Raw genomic sequence first — 19,546 nt, forward strand, 5'->3', positions numbered from 1 at the left:
CACCCTGCGCTTTGTCTTCAGGCCTCCATCTCAGCACCCGGGAGAGCCGGGTGCTCAAAAGTGGACCCCTCCATTTCTACACCGGAGGAATGCCAGCTCCTGATCTCGTCCACTACCACTGAGCCAACCGACTAGAATTGTTCATCCGGGACTAGGAGTCCCCCGGTGTCCACAGAGGTGCTGGAAGCCTGCTCACAGGGATGTGCAGTGGGGCGGAGAAGCAGTGCCCCTAGACTTTGGGGTAGAGATCGAGTGAAGGAGACGCCCTAAATCCTGGACTCCCTAGGAGCCCAGCTCCCTAGCGCTAAGGCTGGCCAGGTAGCTGGTGCAGCAGACGGGGAAGAAACCAGAAGAGAGAACACCTGCTTTGCCGTGTGCAAGCAGGCAAGTGCGTGCGTGCCTGCGTGCGTGAGTGCCTGCGTGCGTGCGTGCTGACGAGCCGGGGAGGGGCAGCTCACCGGATGCCCACTGTCGTCTGGATGAGAGTGGTAACACCCACGCAGGTGAAGATGGTGCCGATGAGCTGGCTGACCATGTGCTGGTCGCGGCCCACACACAGCGCCTCGGCCAGGAGGAAGGGCACGGCGATGGTGCCGCTGAAGCATGTCAGGTAGTGCTGAGGTGAGAGGAGATCGAGAGGTGGCCCCACAACAGGCCCGTGGAGACGTGCGCTCCAGGTCCACGCCCCGGGACCTGGGCCACACTGACAGGGTGCTTGCTCAAATGACATTACCCCCTAGAGGTTACCGGAGAGCTGCTGCTCACCATCCAGGGGCCCCCCCGTCTCCCTCGGGTATTATCCCTGTGGCTTCTGTGGATGGGCCCTGCCTGTCCTGTGCCGTCCACAATCTCCCCAGGTCACTTTAACCTTCTTGGGCACTGCTGCTAGGTCATCGTGCTGGCCTTGTTTCTGTCTCTAACCTGAAATGACCTTTTGTCCAGGGAAGGTTTGGGATATCTGGGGAGGACACCGTGTAGAGCGGGGGAGGCCTTGGGGAAACCAACCTACCTGGAAGCCCAGCAGGATGCACAGGTACCATGGCGGCACATCCTCAATCTTGTACAACATGTCAAACTTGGGCTCCATGGTCAAGGGTGTCTGCTGGTCCCTGGTGGAGTTCTCTGCTGAACCCAGGGACTCATGCTGGGGTAGAGAGAGCCGCAGCTCAGGGCAGAGTGATGGACGGGCAAAGCCTGGACTAAGGGAGCCGCAGTGGCCACCCGGCAATTCAGTGAGGATGGGCTGGATCGGCCGCCCTCCCCAGCTGGTGGTCGCCAGGCCTTCCCACATCCCACATCCCAGTTTAGGGATGGAGGCACCGTCCTGGCTTCTAGAGGAATCTTTAGGCTTTCTAGTGAGGCCCCTAAGTCAGAAGAGTGGAAAGCACCAGACCAAAAGGCGCTGGATAAGCCCCATCTGTCCCGCCTCTACCTCTTGGAGGTCCTTGAAGGCGCCACGGGGGGAGGAGGCCCAGCCCTTACTGACCCCCTAAGCCCGAGTCAGCAAGCCCCCAAACTAAAGGCTCCCTCACCTCTCCCCCCACCCCACTCCCCCAGCGCCACTTGCAGCTCAGGACTGTCTCTTCTTGCATTAGAAATTTTGTCTCTGCCTTCCCGGAAAGGCCGGCCAGCAGAGGGCCGTCCCCCCACCTGCCGTGTCCCTCCCTGCCCAGCTCCCCACTTCCCCCAGCACCTGTGTTGGGCTCCTGGGGTCCTCCTGAGCTCTCATCTCTGAGACACAGGTTTGAGGAACTTCTGAGGAGAAAAGAGGAAGGCTTTACCAAGGCCAAGGAGGACTTTACTCCACGCAGCAGACATTGTTCGAGGTCAATCTGTAACTAGGTCCACAGCTCCAGATTGCGAAAGGGAGACTCAGGCAGGGTAAGGTATTAACTCTGGCTCCGGTGGTAAAGGCCACCTAAGCACAGGGCACGTTTACCTTCTGAGTGTTCTCTGTCCTACCCGCATCCAAGCCTGGCACAAAGCCTGTCCTTGTGTCCCTAGGGAGGGCCAGAGTCTACAGGGTAAAGAGGGCACAGTCGGAGGATGAGACAGGAAAGGCTGGACATAACTCCTCACCCTCCCCTCCAAGCTCTACGGTGATTAATAGAAGCTAATCTTATCATCATCACTGTTCTCCTTTCCGGAATACAATCAAATGCCAATATCTGTATTTGTCCATGCACTGTCACATGTCCCGTCCCGGGGCTGTGTGGTGTTAACTCTTTCACTGCTGAAGGAAAAAGACTTAGTAGTGATATGACCAAGGCCAGTGAGTGAGGTTTCAGAAAACCGATGCTAAATTCAGGTTAGTTTTGGTCTCCTGCCCTGCCAGCCTTCACCGGATAGGGTTCCTGAGGCACCCACAGAGAGGTCCGTGTAGCCCAAGCCCAGTGTCAGGGTGAGAGTTCCCCGTACACCTGTTAGCATGGATGAGCCGCTCAGTTTGTGGGACCCTGTGAAAATGAAAAGGGGGTTCTTGTTGCAAAGGTGTTAAGAATTTTGTGGGGTCTGGTGGCTAATGCCTGTAATCCCTGTACTCAGAAGGCTGAGGGAGGCAGATGACCGTGGGTTCAAGGCCAGCCTGGTCTGTATAGTGAGTTCTATCTGGGCCAGCCTGGACTATACACTAAAAAAAATACCTAACATAGCAAAACCCTGACTGAAAAGTAACTTTCTGTTACTTTCAGGGCTAGCTAGATGGCCCATTAGGTAAAGGTACCTGCCACCACGCCCAGTGACCCCAGCTTGACCTCTAGGACCTACATGGTGGAGGGAGAGAGCTGACTTCTATAGTTTGTCTCTGACCTCCACCTGTACCCCTTTGGCACAGACACCCAAACTCAGACAACACACACACACACACACACACACACACACACACACACACACACACTAGTAATAACAAAAAGTTGAGGGCTGGCAAGATGGCTCAGTAGGCACAGACACTTGCTGCCAAGCCTGGTGACCCGAGTTCAGTCCTCTCCCCAGGACCCACACGCTAGAAGAGACCTGACTCCTGCAAATTGTCCTCCCCACACACACATACACCGCTGCACATGCCCAAGCTCACACACACTAAATATAATTTATTGTTGTTTTTTTTTAATAACAGAAAAGCTGGGTATGATGACATAGACCTGTAATCCCAGCATGGGGAGTCAGGCAAGAAGACAGAGAATTCAAGACCAGCCTCAAACATCCTTGGCTACCTAAGACCCTATCTTGGTAGCTCATGCCTTTAAAACTCAGCACTTAGGAGGAAGAGGCAGAGGCAAGCAAATTTCTGCGATTTCAAGGCTAGCTCGTCTACAGAGTGAGTTCCAAGACAAGGCTACATAGTAAGACCCTGTCTCAGATGATAACACAGAAAAACAGAAAGTAAACAAACAATCAAAAAAAAAAAATCCCAACTCTCTCGCTGGGTGGTGGTGGCACACCCCTTTAATCTCAGTACTCAGGAGGTAGGGGCAGGTGAATCTCGATGATTCGGGGCCAGCCTGGTCTACAGAGTGAGTTCCAGGACAGCCAGGGCTACTCTGAGAAACTCTGTCTCAAAAAAACCAAACCAAACTAAACAAAATAAACAACAACAAAACACCCAACCATCTGAAAGGGGCTCAAATGAAAATAGCAGAACATTAAATTGAACACGAGACCTTTCTAAGCACATCACTCTGTGTTCACTCTGTCTACATCCCTCTTCCTGTCTGGCGTAGGCTAGAGCCTGAGTGTTAGCAGAGGCAGTCATGAGGATCCAGGGCCTATTCAGCTGCCAGGAGTTGGGCTGGGATTGGCACCCGCTCCCCTCTGGCTACCCTAGTCCCAGCCACCCCAGAGGCTACCTACTTCTGGGTTGCTGTGCCCAGGCTGGGATACAGGGGCACAGGCCAGGCCGAGGGCCCACGGGCAACACGGCTCTCCAGCTGGGCAGTAGCTTCATGGCAGTTCAGAATGCGATCCCCCCTGTCCAGGTCCGGCCGTTTCCTCTGTTGGTCCACTCTCTCTCCTGGTTCCTGCTCTGAGGTTCTCAAAGTGGTCTGACCTGTTGGGCCTCTGAGACTCCTCCTCCCAGTGCTCTGCAGGTGGCAGAAAGGGAGCCCCTACCCCCACCCCCACCCCACTCCCCACACCCAACATACACACTTCAATCATTGCTCAATTCAGCCCAAACCTCACCAGGACCTGTGCACTACAAGGCTTGAAAATGTGTCCCCGTGCATGGGCCATGGCATTAGCACTCCAACAGTGATAAGTCTTTAAAACACTGTTAGGTAGTCCAACCTTAGAGGTCAAGGATGGACCCCCCTCTGGGGTAGCTTTGGACCCCTGCCTCCTGTTTCTCTGGCAACACTAGGAAGATAAAAATCAGCCTTGTCACTCACTGCTCCTTAAGCCTACTGCTTAAGAATAGAATACCTCTGGCCTGGGGTGCAGACATGGCATTCTGATCTGCTCCAAGGATTAGAACATTACCTATTGTTTCTGGCATGGTGGCACATTCCTCTAATCCCAGCACACGGAAGGCAGTGGTGATAGATCTCTGAGAGATCAAGGTTTACATAGTGAGTTTCAGGGTAGTCAGGGCTACATAGAGAGACCTTGTGTGGTGGCTCTTCTTAGTGGTCAACTTGACGACACCTGGAATTAACTCAACCGCAAGTGGCTAGGTACACCTGTGAGGAATTTTTTTTCTTTCCTTTTTTTTTTTTTTTTTTTTAATGTGCATTGGTGTTTGGCCTGCATGTATGTCTGTGTGAGGGTGTTAGATCCCTTGGAACTGGAGTTACAGAGAGTTGTGAGCTGCCATGTGGGTGCTGGGAATTGAACCCGGGTCCTTTGGAAGAGCAGTCAGTGCTCTTAACTATCTCTCCAGCCCAAGGCTTTTTCTTAATTACATCATTTGAAGTAGGAAGACCCACTTTTATTCTGGATCTCCTGAAGTGAGAAGATCAACCTTTAATCCAGATTTTTTTTTTTTTTTTTTTTTTTTTGAAGGGGAAAGATCCACCTTCAATCTGGACCATACCGTCTCTTGACAGCCTATCTAAAGGACATGGGAGAACGAAGCTCGCTCTCTCTGCCTGCTTGCTTTTGCTCTCACAGGCAAGTTCATCCCTTCACTGGCATTAGCGCCTTCTTTGGGATTCTGGCAGTTGCTGAAGAGCAGCTGAGACCTCCATGGACTGAACAACTACTGGATTCTTGGACCTTCCTTTGGTACACAGTCATTGTTGGACCACCTGGGCCACAACCTGCAAGCCATTCTAATATGCCCTTTCTAGACAGACAGATATTCATGGTGTAAGTTCTGTTCCTCTAGAGATCCTGACTGATACACTCTGTGTGATGGTTTGAATGAGAACGTCCCCCACCTCCCGACCCCCGCCCCATAGGCCCATGTTTGGATGCTTAGTGATCAGGGAATGGAACTGTTTGGGAAGGATTAGGAAGTGCGGCTTGTTGGAGGCGGTGTGTCTTTGGGGGTGGGCTTTGGGTTTTCCCAGACCATTCCCAGTCTCTGTGTCTGTCTGTCTCTCTCTCCCTCTCTCTCTTTGGTCGTTTGTATATGAATGGCTTCCCCTAGGCTCAGATATTTGAATGTTCAGTCACCAGGCTAGGAAGATATGGCTTTTTTTTTTTTTTTTTTTTTTTTTTTGAAGGGGAAAGATCCACCTTCAATCTGGACCATACCGTCTCTTGGCAGCCTATATAAAGGACATGGCATCTACCACCTCCAGACTGCAGGGGAGCCTGCCTGCAGATGGACTCATCCCCAGGAACCCTCCTATAAAAACCCAAGATCCACACACTAGATGCACAGTCTCAAGACTGCAGCACCTCGGTTCTTATTAAAGAACAAGACTTCAAAGGTGTGGCTTCTCTCTTCCTCTTCTCTGCCTCCCTCTGCATCATCTGCTGAGATCTATAGCTCATCAACCTTGTTTTTCTCTCCAAAAAACCACCCACCCCACCTCTTGGGAATGTGGGCGTCATGTTCTTAAAATTACTTCCTGCTGTCTGAGGGAGACGGCATCTTTTGGGGATCCTGAAAAGAAAAATTTGGGTTAATTGCCAAGTCCTGGGAGAGGTAGCTGTGTAACTTGTTGTCCAGTCTCTGTGTAATGGGAGAGTGCGGGGCTTGTCCCCAGTTCCGGCTAGAGGAGTCTGTGAGGCTGGATCATCTCAGCTAGCCATCTCGAAATTGTCCTGGGCAGTTTGTAGTCCAAAGCCGATCTTTGGGTGGTGTTTGTCAGCTTAGTGGTGTTATCATCGTCCTGGTGGAATTGTCGTTGTGGGGCCCCATCCTCCTTTTGGAGACTTCAAAGTCGCTGTTAGGCATGGTCATAGTTCACTGCAGAAAACTTAAACATTTTAAAGGTCATATACAGCAGATCTCAAAGAGATTAAGGATCAATATTTGTTATGTATATTCAGAGTACAAAAATTAAATTCCTGGTTACCTGATAGACACTCAAACCTGAAATCATGTACAGGAAGCTAGATGAAGCCTTTTTCTAGAATTAGTTAGTACTCTATATGACCATTAATATTATGACAAAAAGTATAAAATATACATATATATATATATTAATCTTATAAATTTTGAGATAATATTTATACCTTAAGAAAAGCTTTGGGCTGGAGAGATGGTTCAGAGGTTAAGAGCACTGGCTGCTCTTCCAGAGGTCCTGAGTTCAATTCCCAGCAACCACATGGTGGCTCACAACCAACTATAATGAGATCTGAAGCCCTCTTCTGGCCTTCAAGCATACACTGTATATATAATAAATAAATCTTTAAAAAAAGAAAAAAGAAAGCCGGCCGGTGGTGGCGCACGCCTTTAATCCCAGCACTCGGAAGGCAGAGCAGGCGGATCTCTGTGAGTTCGAGGCCAGCCTGGGCTACCAAGTGAGTTCCAGGAGAGGCACAAAGCTACACAGAGAAACCCTGTCTCGAAAAATCAAAAAAAAAAAAAAAAAAAAAAAAAAAGAAGAGGCAGGCGGATCTCTGTGAGTTTGAGGCCAGCCTGGTCTACAAAGTGAGTTCCAGGAAAGGCACAAAACTGCACAGAGAAACCCTGTCTCGAAAAACAAAAACAAAAAACAAAACAAAAAAAAAAAAAAAAAGGAAAGAAAGAAAAGAAAAGCTTTAAAGAGTCAAAATAAAATCAAAGGATTATGAAATTAGTGGCAATAAAATAGTCCCTAATTTTTTTGTTTTTCTTTTGTCCCATATCAGGTGGCTCTTCTGACATGAGACAGAAATTTTGAATTTTTTTTTTGTAAAGGTTTATTTATTATGTATACAGTGTTCTGCCTGCATGTGTGCCTGCAGGCCAGAAGAGGGCATCAGATCTCATTACAGATGGTTGTGAGCCACCATGTGGTTGCTGGGAATTGAACTCAGGACCTCTGGAAGAGCAGCTGATGCTCTTAACCTTTGCGCCATCTCTCCAGCCCCTGAATTTTACTTTAACAAGCATGCTTGGGTTTAGAGAAGGAAAAAGCCACACTCCAACTCCAAAGCCAGCTTTAATTTTCAATTGAACTGGGATTACAAAAAGACCATTTGCATTATGTGTCTGTAGAGAACAGCAGAAACAAACATTTGGGAAGATTTTTGAAATTTTATCCTCTTGGAGAGTTTCCCAATGGCAAAGGGTTATCTTGCCTGTCCCTTGTTGATCTACATTTGCTGGGGGATGTCTTTCTGTACACTGTGAATATATATTGTTCCCATTAGTTAATAAATAAGCTGCTTTGGCCTGTGGCAAGGCAGCTTAGAGGCAGGTGGAAAATCCAAGGAGAGAGACAGGAAAGAGAAAGGCAGTTTGGAGAGACGCCAGCCTGCCACCCAAAGAGCAACATGCCAGCAGACCAGTAAAGCCATGGAACATGTGGTAAAACATAGATAAATAGAAATGGGTTAATTTAAGATATAAGAGCTAGCTAGCAAGAGGCCTGCCATAGGCCATCCAGTTTGTAAGTAACATTAAGCCTCTGAGTGACTATTTTATAAGCAGCTGCTGGACCACAGAGCTGGGTGGGACTCAAGAACACTTCCAGCTACAAACATTCATTAGTCCAATGTCTGCCTTTGCCACACCTTCTGCATACTCCAGAAGGGAGGACTTTCTGTTTGGGTTATTGTTTCTTGTTGGGGACTATTGGGGTCCAGCCCCTAATAGTCTCCTTTCCAGGGTCCGCGGAAGGATCTATCAACCAGTTGAGAATCTATTTTTTAAGGTCGGTAAATCAGTCTACGCACGCAGAGTTCCTTGGTCCATACGCTTTAATTTCTATGGCATAACATCCTTTATACACAGCTTCAGTTCTGTTCTCATGTCTAGCTCCTTTTTTGCCTGATTTCTCTCTATATTTATCTACTGTCCCCTCTAGGTTCTGTCTTAATTCCTTCATCTAGTTCTGTCCCTTCTAGGTTCTCATCTATCTAGTTCTTTCCCCTATCAGCTCCTCTCTCGTCTCCTTCTCTCTCATCTGGCTCTTCCTCATCTTGTTCTTCCCCCATCTGGCTCTTCCTCATCTTCCATCTTGTTCCTCTAGTCCTCTCTTTTAGCCCCTTCAATCTAGTTCTTCCCCATCTCAGTTCGTTCCTCTCAAGTTCTTACCCATCTCGTTCTTCCATTCTCTTCTCTCCTCCTCCTCTTTCCTCTGCTTTACAGTTATATATCTCCCCAAAATCACAATCCTCCCCTCCACCCAGGACACTCAGCCTGAACTTCCTCAGGCAGTGATTGTCCGCTATCAGGATCAAATGGAGGTTGATAAGAATTACAAAGAGGGGCACTAGTTGTTAATTACCATTTGTGACCCAAAGGGGAAGTGACTAATGAATTAACTAAAGGCTAAATATGGGTAATATCTAGGAAGAGGGATCTTACGTGCACAACTATAACCTTAAACGTGTTTGGTAAAGGATGTTAAAAATCTATAAGTTGCTAGGTCAATGGGAGAAAATAAAACTGTCTTCTTTTTTCCTGTGGCTCCTATCTGTTCAAGCTGTCTGCCGTTTTCTGCAGGGTGGGGAAAAGTGTGCTCAGTCTCTAGGCAACCTGTGTACAGCTAGATGCCTCTGGTGATAGCTAAAGGGAGATCTGGAACTGGAGGTAAGGTTTGGGAAAGGAGGAAGTTAAGCTTAATTAGCACATCCACCAGGCCTTTTCAAACAGGTGGCCTGGATGCTTAAGTCTGTTCTTAGAGAGTACAGAGGTATCTCTGATAAGATACTTTCCTCCATCCAGTGATGGACCTGGCCGGATGCTACCAATAGTGATAATTACAGGGAGACTTGAACTGGGAGTTCTGGCTGAGCATAGCTGTTAGCACAGAAGGTTATCTAAATATTCCTAGAAGTGGTTAGGTAAGTAATTAGAGATCTATAAAGTTAGTAAGGCTGTAGGAAAGGAGGGGTCTGAGCTAAATTGTGTAAAGCTATTACTTAATGTCTACCTGACTTGGGCGGTGTCTCCTTGTGGAATTTACCTTAAGTCAGGAGACTCGCCTGTGGGCTGTTATCACTGTTAATCCTCGGAAATTGGTGACCACCTGGGTGATGTCTCCTTTAGTCCTTGAAAGTGGCTAGGGGAGATATCTGATTCCAGAGAAAGCCTTTCCTGAGGCTGTTCTCAAAATGCCTGGAATGTGTATGTCCAGAGAGTGATCAGTCCACATTGTTAGCTCTTCTTAGGGAAAAGTCAATTGGGAAAACTATGAAGGCACACATGATTTTCATAACAGAATACAGCTGATATATAACAAGCCAAGTAACACCAAAAACTCCTTGGGATTTGGCTTCCTCTGGAGGAATTCCCTGATTCCTCCAGGTAGTGACTTTGTCATAACCAGCTGAGTTCTTATGATATATTCCTGCGGCCCGCAGCAGTTTCTAGGAATGCCCTGTTTACAATCCCTTTTTAGGTGACCTTGTTTACCACACCTGCCATTTCGATTTTTCTTGAAACCTTTGGAAATCACCTCTCCTATCCAAGCATCATCATGGTCATGAGATTCAATATTGACTGCATCTTGGATCCATTCCTCCAACGGTGAGGATCTTGCCTTTAAGGACCTAATTACCCTTTTGCATTGTTCATTAGCATTTTTAAAAGCCAGAGATTCAATTATATGTCTAGCTTCTGAATTTGGTATCTGTCTATTTACTGATGATATCAGTCTTTATAGGAAACCAGTGAAGGTTTCTTTGGGACCCTGTATAGCTTTAGTAAATGACTCAGTTTTCTTTCCTACTTCTTCAATTCTGTCCCAAGCATTCAAGGCTGCTGTGAGGGATAAAGCCAGGGTGTGGTCATCATATAGAGATTGCCTTTGTACATTAGTATAATCTCTTTCTCCAAGAAGTTGGTCTTGGGAGATTCCTGTATCTCTAGCCCTACGTCGATGTTCAGTGATCTTAGCCTCATCTTTCTACCAGGTCCTCCACTGTAATTGAGGACCAGGCTCCAAGACTGCTGTAACAAAGTCTCTCCAGTCTTGAGGGATAATTCTAGAATAAGCTAACCACAAGTTTAATATCTGCTTCATAAAAGGTGAATGCATGCCATGTGAGACTATCCCCTCCTTGAATCTCCTTTAAATCTAACATTTCCACAGGAATCCATTCAGCTCTTACATAGCCTTGAGGATAGCTATCATTTGGCAGTTCCTGTAAGGTTACTGGATAAATTAAGGGCGACTGTTTAAGATCTTAAGTTGTTCCTTTCTAACCTTATAATGCAATGCTGAGATTGGTTCTATTTTAAATTCCTCTGTCTAGGTCTGAATATCTCTATGGTCTGTTTTAATAAGTTTTTCTAAAACTTGTATCTTAGTACTCATATTAACCAACTTTGTTAGTGATATAACAATAATGATAAAAACCAATAATGTTTATAATTGACATTACATAAATCCCATGTAACTTAATTATCCTCTCATTTAATTGTTCCATTTTCAAAATGTCCAGAGTATTATCATACAGAGACCTAACTTCCTCCATTGTAATAGTGTTTCCCATTTTTTAATATGGGGGGGAAAAAACCTCTCTTTTAACTAATTCCTCACTTTAAGAATTCCCAATTGTCTCACCAAATCTGCCAACAATGACGATTCAGATGATGGTGAAGTGTGAGGCAGATTACTGCTGTACAGAGCAGTAGAAACCTGAGCAGATGCCAAGGCAGCTACCTAGTTTGGCAGCAGCCAGAGGAGAAGGTCCAGGGAAAGCCCACAACCCGCTGAAAACACACACAGGAGATCTAGGGGGAAGAAACTCATGTGGCGGGAGCTGCCTAAAGGCAGAGCTGGCCGGTGGTGAGGGGCTAACTCCGACAGCATATTGAGCCCACATGCCTGTGGAGTTTGTTGCAGAGAGGCTGCAACAAGATCTTATCCTGTGGGGTAGTGACTCCGGCCCTGTGTAGCTCAGTGCGGGTGGCTGCAAAGCCACAGGCAGGTAGGTGGCTTTTTCATGAATTCATGCCCCCAATGTTGGATGCCAGATGTAGCTCGAATTCTAATTGGTCTTAATAATAAAAACTGGGAGTCAGATGTAAGAGTGAAAGCTGATAGAACAGAGCAGTGTAGCTGGAGAGTTTTCTCTCTGGTCCTGCCAAGCCCCGGCAGTCCCTTAGCCCACTTATAAAATAAACATACAGACGCTTGTATTATTTAAACTGCATGGCCATTAGCTCAGGCCTATCATTGTCTAGCTCTTACTCTTATTTTTTTTTGGGGGGGGTGTGTTTGTTTTTTGAGACAGGGTTTCTCTGTGTAGCTTTGGAGCCTGTCCTGGAACTCGCTCTGTAGATTAGGCTGGCCTCGAACTCACAGAGATCCTCCTGGCTCTGCCTCCTGAGTGCTGCGATTAAAGGTGTGCGCCACCACCACCCGGCGCTCTTACTCTTACATTTAGCCCATTTCTATTAATCTATACTTGGCTCGTGGCTTACTGGTACCTTACATCTTCCTTGTCCTGGCAGCGGCTGCAGTCTCCCCCTCTGCCTTTCTGTCCCTTAATTTTCCTCTCTGTTAGTCCCGCCTATACTTCCTGGCTGTTTTATTTATTAACCAATCAGAGCAACACATTTGCCATACAGAACATCCCACAGCAGAGCAGCCAGCCACTAGAAAGACTTCTTACTTCTAGGAATCCTCAGACTGAAGGATTGTCTCCTCCCACCCACCTCACATTCCTCTCTTTGCCGAGCCATATCACTTCCTGTCTCCACCTCCCTAGTGCTGGGATCAAAAGTGGGAGCCTCCACTACCTGGCTCTGTTTCTCTTTTAGACTGAATTAATCTTGTGTAGCCCAGAGTGGCCTTGAACTCCTGATCTCTCTGCTTCCTCTCCTCAAGTGCTGAGATTAAAGGCGTGTGCCACCACTGTTTGGCTCTATGGCTAGCCCCGCCCTCTGATCGCCAGGCAAGCTTTATTTGTTGGAGCACAAAGTATCACCACACCACCTGGAAATGTTTTGCTCAGATTAAACCTGGACTTATTAACTTGGCCTGATCTGACATTGCATGGTGGAGTTACTCACTACCAGGGGATTTTTACTTATCAGCAGGCAGACAGTAGGGAGGGGCCGTAACTAGATAACATGTAAACTTCCAAGATAGCTGACTTCTTCAACACCCTTTTGACCTGAGAAAAAGCATTCCACCTTATTTTTTTAAAGATTTATTTATTTATTTATTTATTTATTTATTTATTTATTTATTTATTTATTTTACAGTGTTCTGCTTGCATGTATGCCTGCAGGCCAGTGGAGGGCACCAGATCTCGTTACAGATGGTTGTGAGCCACCATGTGGTTGCTAGGAATTGAACTCAGGACCTCTGGAAGAGCAGTCAGTGTTCTTAACCTCTGAGCCATCTCTCCAGCCCGCCCCTCTTTATAATTTATTTAACTTTATTTTATGTGCATTGGTGTGAAGGGATCAGATCCCCTAGAACTGGAGTTACAGACAGTTGTGAGCTCCCATGTGGGTGCTGGGAATTGAACTCAGAACCTCTGGAAGAACAGCCAGTGTTCTTAACCACTGAGCCATCTCTCCAGCCCCAGCATTCCAGTTTAAAACAAAGGCCTTGTGGCCTTTTTCTCTTGCTAGCAGGCCTCCTGCTGATGAACTGGCTCAGCGAGGTAGATGCTGGAATTGTGTTAAACAACAGTCGATTAACCATCCTTTCTTTCTCTTCAAACTGACCAACTCTAAATTAGGGGAGGAAAACTCTTCAGAAACTTAAAAGCCTCAAGAAGACTGGATTTTCAGCTTCCCAAGGCCCCTCTGCACTTTGGAGGCTACTGTTTTCTATGTGCCTGCTGCATGTGTTTCCCCAACACGCCTTTCTACAATGGTCAATTCTATCTGCTTCTGCTTGCCATGGTCCAGATTTCTCTGCTGCTATCTGTTGCATTCAAGATTTTCCCCCTACCTTTTAATTCTCTAACTGGAAGAGAAAAAAGACCTGAGCAAGACCCCTAGATGCTATCAATGGGATGTAGAGTGTAGTGACACATTGTTATAAAGCTATTTCTTGACCCCCAATAGACTGAACTTTTGGCAACCCTTACAGCAAAGTTAACAATACCCCATGATGTCATTTAAGACTATGTAGTTAGTTGGGCGGTGGTGACCCACGCCTTTAATCCCAGCACTTGGGAAGCAGAGGCAGGTGGATCTTGTTGAGTTATAGAACAACCAAAGCTTCATAGAGAGACTCGTGTGACAACAAACAATAAACACAGAGTCAAGCCCTCTCTCAGGGACAGGCACAGTTTAAGCACAAACACACACACCAGACAGATTACAGACAGATCGGAAACTCGACTATGGACAGGTGGAAGGTACGGGGAGACAGAGAACTCAAACTTGGGCTCAATCTTGGTCAAATTAATCTAAGAGGCAGCTGCTGTGTTTTCATTCCTTAATGAATTAATTCATATCGAATTCTCCACAGGTGCTTGCCCCGAGGAGCTGTCTACCAGGGTCCAGAACAGAAACTCCAAGCGGCTAGGATTCTAATGTGAGGGATATTCAATGAATCTTAGCACACTGAATTTGTTAGTCCATTCCTTTATTCTTCTCAGTCAGTTCTATCTACACAGCTTCGTTCCCGTTCGCACACTTAGCTCCTCTCTGTCCCTTCTGCTGTTCCCTCATTGTTCTAAACTTAGGTCTTCCTCATCTCCGTCCTCATCTCTGTTCTTCTAAATCAATTCCCCAGGAGCTGTGGGTGAGCCGGAGCAGTAATTCTTTTGCCCAGCACTGCGAGGTTTGAAGTTTTCAGGGTGGCAGAGAGAGTGATAAGGATCCACACATAAGGCAATAAATGTCAGCTTCCAATTACAATCCAAAGGGGGAGTGATTAAAGGGGAATTCTCTGGTAGGGTCAACTAAAGGCTAAGATCAGTTAGAGAACTCTAAAAAGGAATTTGTGTGCTCAAACTATAATCTAGAAGTGGTTAGGTAAAATGTTAGGAGTCTATATATGTCAGTATAAGTCACTAGTAAAGTAAAACTGTCTTTTATTGTTAGGCGCTGCTTTCTGGTTGGGCGGGGGAATGTATGCTTGGTTGCTAGGCAACCTACGTCATAGCATGTAGCATTTGGTTAGTAAAAGCACTTTCGCTCTGAGTAATTGCTAAGAAGGGAATCTGGGAATAGCACCAGGCTGAGATAAAAGGGGAGGATAAAATCTTAATTCGCACAAGAAACGAAGCTTGGCACCTATGTATCGCCTGCCTTGTCGGCAATCTCCTGGGGTCAGTGGGAAGTAACTACCTTAACTCAGTAACTAGCAGACGGCTAAAACATCATTCCAGAAGTGTGAGCAGTAAATCTCTTAAATTAGGGCCTTGTGTAAATAACCTGGGATGAAGGTCAAGAGTTGAGGATTTAATTGTTGGTGGTTATTTTGTCTTATCTGTGAGATGAGATAATTCTTATGTATACTTTTTTTCGGAGAGTGGCTCTGGCCAGAGGTTTGCTAATGAAGAGTAAACACAGCTGGGAAAAGTTATCCAATTACCCTAAATGTGTAGGGTAAGTTGTGCCCAATCACACTGGATCAATCACACTGGAAGAGTCGAATGGGGAACTCTTATAGCACACAAGAAATTCATTGCAGGATACAGCTAATACATTCAAAAGCCAATATCACCAAGACTCCAGAAGTCTTGGTTTTCCTCTGGAAAAGCTTGTAACTTTTTCCAGGTAATAGCTTTGCCAGTATCAGCTGAATTCCTACTTCATATCTTTGCAGCTTCTAACAAATCCACACAGTGGGATACTAGGGATCCAGAGCAGTACCCAGAGTAATGATAAATAAAAGAGAAAGGCGAAGTGGGTACCTTTCGGCAGGCCCTGCCAAGGTGTGCCGCTAAGCAAACAGGCCGTGGTTAACAGAGTTTGAGCAAGAGGTTCACTGGGGGAGGGGAAGAGCGGGAAACGTGTTCAAGTGGGGACATGAGAGGCAGGCAGGCAGAGACTAGGGAAGAGGAACAAGAGCCAAGAAAGGCAAGAGAGAGGGGTAAGAAAGGAAAGAAGAGAGACAAGAAAGCGAGCTGTGCTCTGGGGGTCACTTTCAGGGGTGCACGTGTTGAGCTGCTGATGGTGGAAAGGCATCTGATAACAACTGATGACGACGTTACTTCTTCCGTGGCAGAGGCAGACCTCCGCTGTGGTGGAAACTAATACCCAGGGTCTAAACGTTCAGGCATTCTTGATGTCTTGCCCAGATCGCAGGGACCCCCCAAAAGACCACCACAGAGACCGAATCCCATGTGTAAAAGCAAAAAGCCTTTATTTCAGTTGGGTTTCTTTGTCTGTTGTCTGTTATGCAGGTAAGCAAAGCCAGCCTGGCCTGGTATTTTTTTTTTTTTTTTTTTTTTTTTTTTTTTTCGAGACAGGATTTCTCTGTGTAGCTTTGTGCCTTTCCTGGAACTCACTTGGTAGCCTAGGCTGGCCTCGAACGCACAGAGATCCGCCTGCCTCTGCCTCCTGAATGCTGGGATTAAAGGTGTGCGCCGCCACCGCCCAGCTGTTTTTTGTTTTTGTTTTTGTTTTTTTTTTAAATCCTAGCAGAGGTTGAGGTGAGGGGATTTCCAGGGTTCAGGACCTGGCAGTAAGCCTGTCACAGCAGCTGTGTCTGGGCCCCTAAGCCTGTTATGGCAGCTGTTGGTCAAGCTGTTTTGGGCCCCCCACATTCGAGACACCCCAATTCCTCCAGCAGCCAACATTGCTCCTACCTTTAAAGTCTGAAGCCCCTTCCAGCCCAGACTTTACTCAGTCTGTAGCTTGTCAGGTCCCAAAGAGCCGGCCAGGGCTCACTCAGCACCCTTGGCTCCTCCCAGCACTGCTCACCCCGCCCCCTGCCCCAAACCTCCCCAGCTTCCCATTCCTTTATAAATCTGCCATCTTGGCCATGCCGTTCTCTCGGTCCTTGGCTTGTCTTGGTCTTCTGCTCTCGGCTCCTGGTCCCCTTTCTTGTCCCTCTCAGTGTCTGTCCCTCCCCCCACCTCCTCTCATGACTCGGTTCAGTCTGGACTCTTCTCTACACCTCTGGCTGTTCTCTCCCTCATAGCTACAATAAAATCCTTCTCAACCATACCTTGGGGCGGTCATGTCTTCATTTTCGCTCATCATTTAGCTTGAGCCTCTGCTGTCTGAATGGGTGCATATAGCAAGAAGTCCAGGCCTCGGTGACCACAAGGTGGCTGTCTGCCCTTTCCTTCTGAGGGATCTAAAGACCTGGAGAGTTTGGCCCTGGACTGGATCCCTGTGACTAGATCCTTTCCTAGCTTGCTCACATTTCCAGCCATGCCAACTCTCTTCTAAGTGGGTGGAGTGATAGTGTTTGGTCCTCTGTGGGAAGGACTTCAACAGAGACACCAGTGTCTGTCCCACTACCCCATCCCCAAACTCCTTTACAGAGGATTCACGGTCACTGAGCTTTATTTGAAAGTAGAAAGACCTTACCGGTCCCCAGCCCCAGTGCCCCAGGGATGGGCGGAGGAAAACTGAGAGCAGGAGTCAGGCTTCCCCGACCTCCTCCCCACCACGGTTGAAAGGCTAGAAGGGACCACTCACCGGCCCAGGACAGTCCTTGCAGCACTTTCAAGGCTGAGGCAGGAGGGCAAGTTCAGGGCCAGCCTGTGCTACATGATGAGACCCTGTCTCCAAACAACCATTAATTAAAAAAAAAAATAGAGAAGATCCACAGGTGTCTCAGCTTGTACTAAAGCTCTTCTCTTGGGACCGGGTTCTCCTGTGAGCAAGACCCCTGAGTGCCCCCACACAGCAATGCCTCCAGAGTCTCGTGACCTTGGCGGTAGGCTTCGTAGATCTGATCTTCTCCAAAATCTCCCAGGTACTGGAAACATGTCATGGAGAGCCTAAGGGAGCATTAGGCACCTTGAACCCTAACCTACCCACAGGGAAGTTGGGGGGGCAAACCAGGACTCCAGGGAGTCCTTTCCCCCACCCTGTTATTACCTGTTGGGCCAGGGACCCCCAGTAATCATCACACTGATGCTTGGCTCTGTGCCCTTGCTAAGTCCTGGGCCCGTGAGACGTTTCATCTGGTTCACTTCTTGGACTCCATAGCTGAGAGGGGTGGGAAGCAAGGGGTAAAGGATCCATGGGGGCCTGGCCAGGGAGGGATTTGCTGCTCAATCTAAGCATACTGGGCATTTGCTGAGCTCAGACAGGGTTAAATCCAAGGCCCAAGATCTCTCAGTCCCCTTTCTGTGCTCATCGGCTCTCCTGCTTGTTCCCAAGAGCAGCAGCTCCAGCCCAGATTCCAGCCCAGCCAACCTCCGCCCTCAGGCCAGAGCTCTGTGGAATGGGCATGTGGTGTCAATGGAGGGGGGTCTGTACCCACCAGCCTTTCCCCCTTAAGGAAGTGGCAGGGGCCTGGGTTGGCAACTCACGACTGCCAATTCTGAGAGCAGGTCCGGTCCAGGACATCTGTGTAAATCGACTCGCTCAGCTCCTGCCGTCCACTGGAGTCTGGAGCATGAGACTTAGCCTCTGCTTTGGCCAGATGTTGCCCCATCTGGAATGAGGAGGTGTTGAGAGCCAGGACTTTGGGAACTGCTGTCAGTTATGGGAACGGGAAAGGACAGACACCCGAGTCTCTGGGGAGGATGAGGTGGCAAAGGAACTGTTGAGAGGAAACACCTGTGAGCAGGGCCCCCCTCAGGGCCCCAAAGCTGGGCTGGGCCGGTTCAGGCAGCACCTACTTTCCTGGGGGCAGGGGAGGAAATGCCCTGTGAAAGACCTGGCCCTTCTTTCAGGGCACACTTGCCCAGTAGCAGATGCTATTTTTATTTTTTATTTATTTATTTACTTTGGTTTTTCGAGACAGGGTTTCTCTGTGTAGCTTTGCGCCTTTCCTGGAACTTACTCTGCAGCCCAGGTTGGCCTCGAACTCACAGAGATCCGCCTGCCTCTGCCTCCCAAGTGCTGGGATTAAAGGCCTGCGCCACCACCGCCTGGCTGCATATGCTATGTGGTGTCAATGGGGGGGGAGGTCTGTACCCACCACGAGAACAAGGAAAGCCAAAGATAATGATAATAATAATAAACAAATAAAATAACCAGAGCCCAGTCTTTAATAACACATGTATTCACCTGCCCTGTGTACACACAGAAACAGGGTCACACAGGCATGCTTGAGAGGGTTGGGTATGGTGGGTTCACATAGATACACATGTACCCAACATGCATGAAGTAAAGACACCTTGAGGGTCTGGGGAGAAGTGTTGAGACAAAAAAGCGTACAGACTAGGAATCTAAGAGGGTGGACGGTTCCCTGGGGTGACAAGATAAGATTTGGGCACCTTAGATCGTCTGCTCTTAGGCCAATATGTAAACTGAGGCATGGTAATTCAAGTGAAGGGGGCTGGTAATGTCATGGGGAGCTTGCTGCTTGGGACTGAGGACTAGGGATTAAAGGCTTAGATGAAGCCGTCTGAGCAAGGACTGCTGGGGACAGGCGGAACTTACTTGGTAGGCCACAGCCCGGCAGGCATCACAGCGCAGGTGAGCAGGCATGTAAGATGCGAACTTCTCTTCATCATCCAACATGGGAGCCGTAGCCGAGAGAAAAGCCTTGTCCGCAAGGCTTCCCAGGATAGCCTTGCCCCCAAACAGTAGCAGCAAAGGCAGGGGCAGCCTCATGGCCTCTGAAGTGACTTCACGGAGCGTGCACTGTGGTTGGGGTGCAGATGTGCGTTCGAATTATCTGTGGTTTCGGCCAATAGGGAACTGACACCTCACTGGTCCTCTTCCCCTCCCCCGTGGCCCTGGATGCCACGTGTGCAGTTTCCACAGCGGGACCCTGGCTCCAGCCCACTGAGCTCTATTTCCCAGATGGGGGATGAAGATGCAAAGAGTGGATCTGAGGCTGGGTAAAGACACACGGGGGCTGACGCATCTCACGTACTGTGACCTGGTCAAGTGACTGTGCTGAACATCCTGTGGGGTGAGGCGGTGGGTTGGGGTCATCTTAACTCTACT

The 19,546-nt window shown here is 48.0% G+C and overlaps 2 protein-coding genes and 1 long non-coding RNA gene across 3 annotated transcripts in view; 1 reads left to right on the top strand and 2 right to left on the bottom strand.

The window, feature by feature from the left end:
- The window catches only part of Slc23a1 (solute carrier family 23 member 1), a 15,685-nt gene extending 11,675 nt beyond the window's left edge, over positions 1-4,010 (bottom strand). Inside the window, exons 1-4 of the mRNA XM_037197075.1 lie at positions 3,850-4,010; positions 1,694-1,755; positions 1,010-1,144; positions 459-616 (exon numbers count right to left, since the gene is read on the bottom strand). Of these exons, the coding sequence (XP_037052970.1) occupies positions 459-616; positions 1,010-1,144; positions 1,694-1,755; positions 3,850-3,943 (449 nt within the window). The 5' untranslated portion in view covers positions 3,944-4,010. The remainder of the gene's footprint in view (positions 1-458; positions 617-1,009; positions 1,145-1,693; positions 1,756-3,849) is intronic.
- Positions 534-14,082, top strand: LOC119086253. Its single transcript, XR_005089490.1, has 4 exons — positions 534-621; positions 4,999-5,304; positions 5,664-5,873; positions 13,983-14,082. It is a non-coding gene; the product is annotated as an uncharacterized LOC119086253 (long non-coding RNA).
- A 2,878-nt stretch (positions 14,083-16,960) lies between these two features.
- Mzb1 (marginal zone B and B1 cell specific protein) lies at positions 16,961-19,411 on the bottom strand. Its single transcript, XM_028886838.2, has 4 exons — positions 19,034-19,411; positions 17,956-18,080; positions 17,519-17,629; positions 16,961-17,418 (listed from the first exon to the last, which is right to left on the bottom strand). Exons 1-4 carry the CDS (start codon positions 19,205-19,207, stop codon positions 17,262-17,264), a joined length of 567 nt encoding a protein of 188 aa, XP_028742671.1. The 5' UTR covers positions 19,208-19,411; the 3' UTR covers positions 16,961-17,261.
- Positions 19,412-19,546: the final 135 nt, after the last annotated feature.

Source organism: Peromyscus leucopus, chromosome 19 (assembly GCF_004664715.2).
Source record: "Peromyscus leucopus breed LL Stock chromosome 19, UCI_PerLeu_2.1, whole genome shotgun sequence".
Classification (NCBI taxonomy): Eukaryota; Metazoa; Chordata; class Mammalia; order Rodentia; family Cricetidae; genus Peromyscus; species Peromyscus leucopus.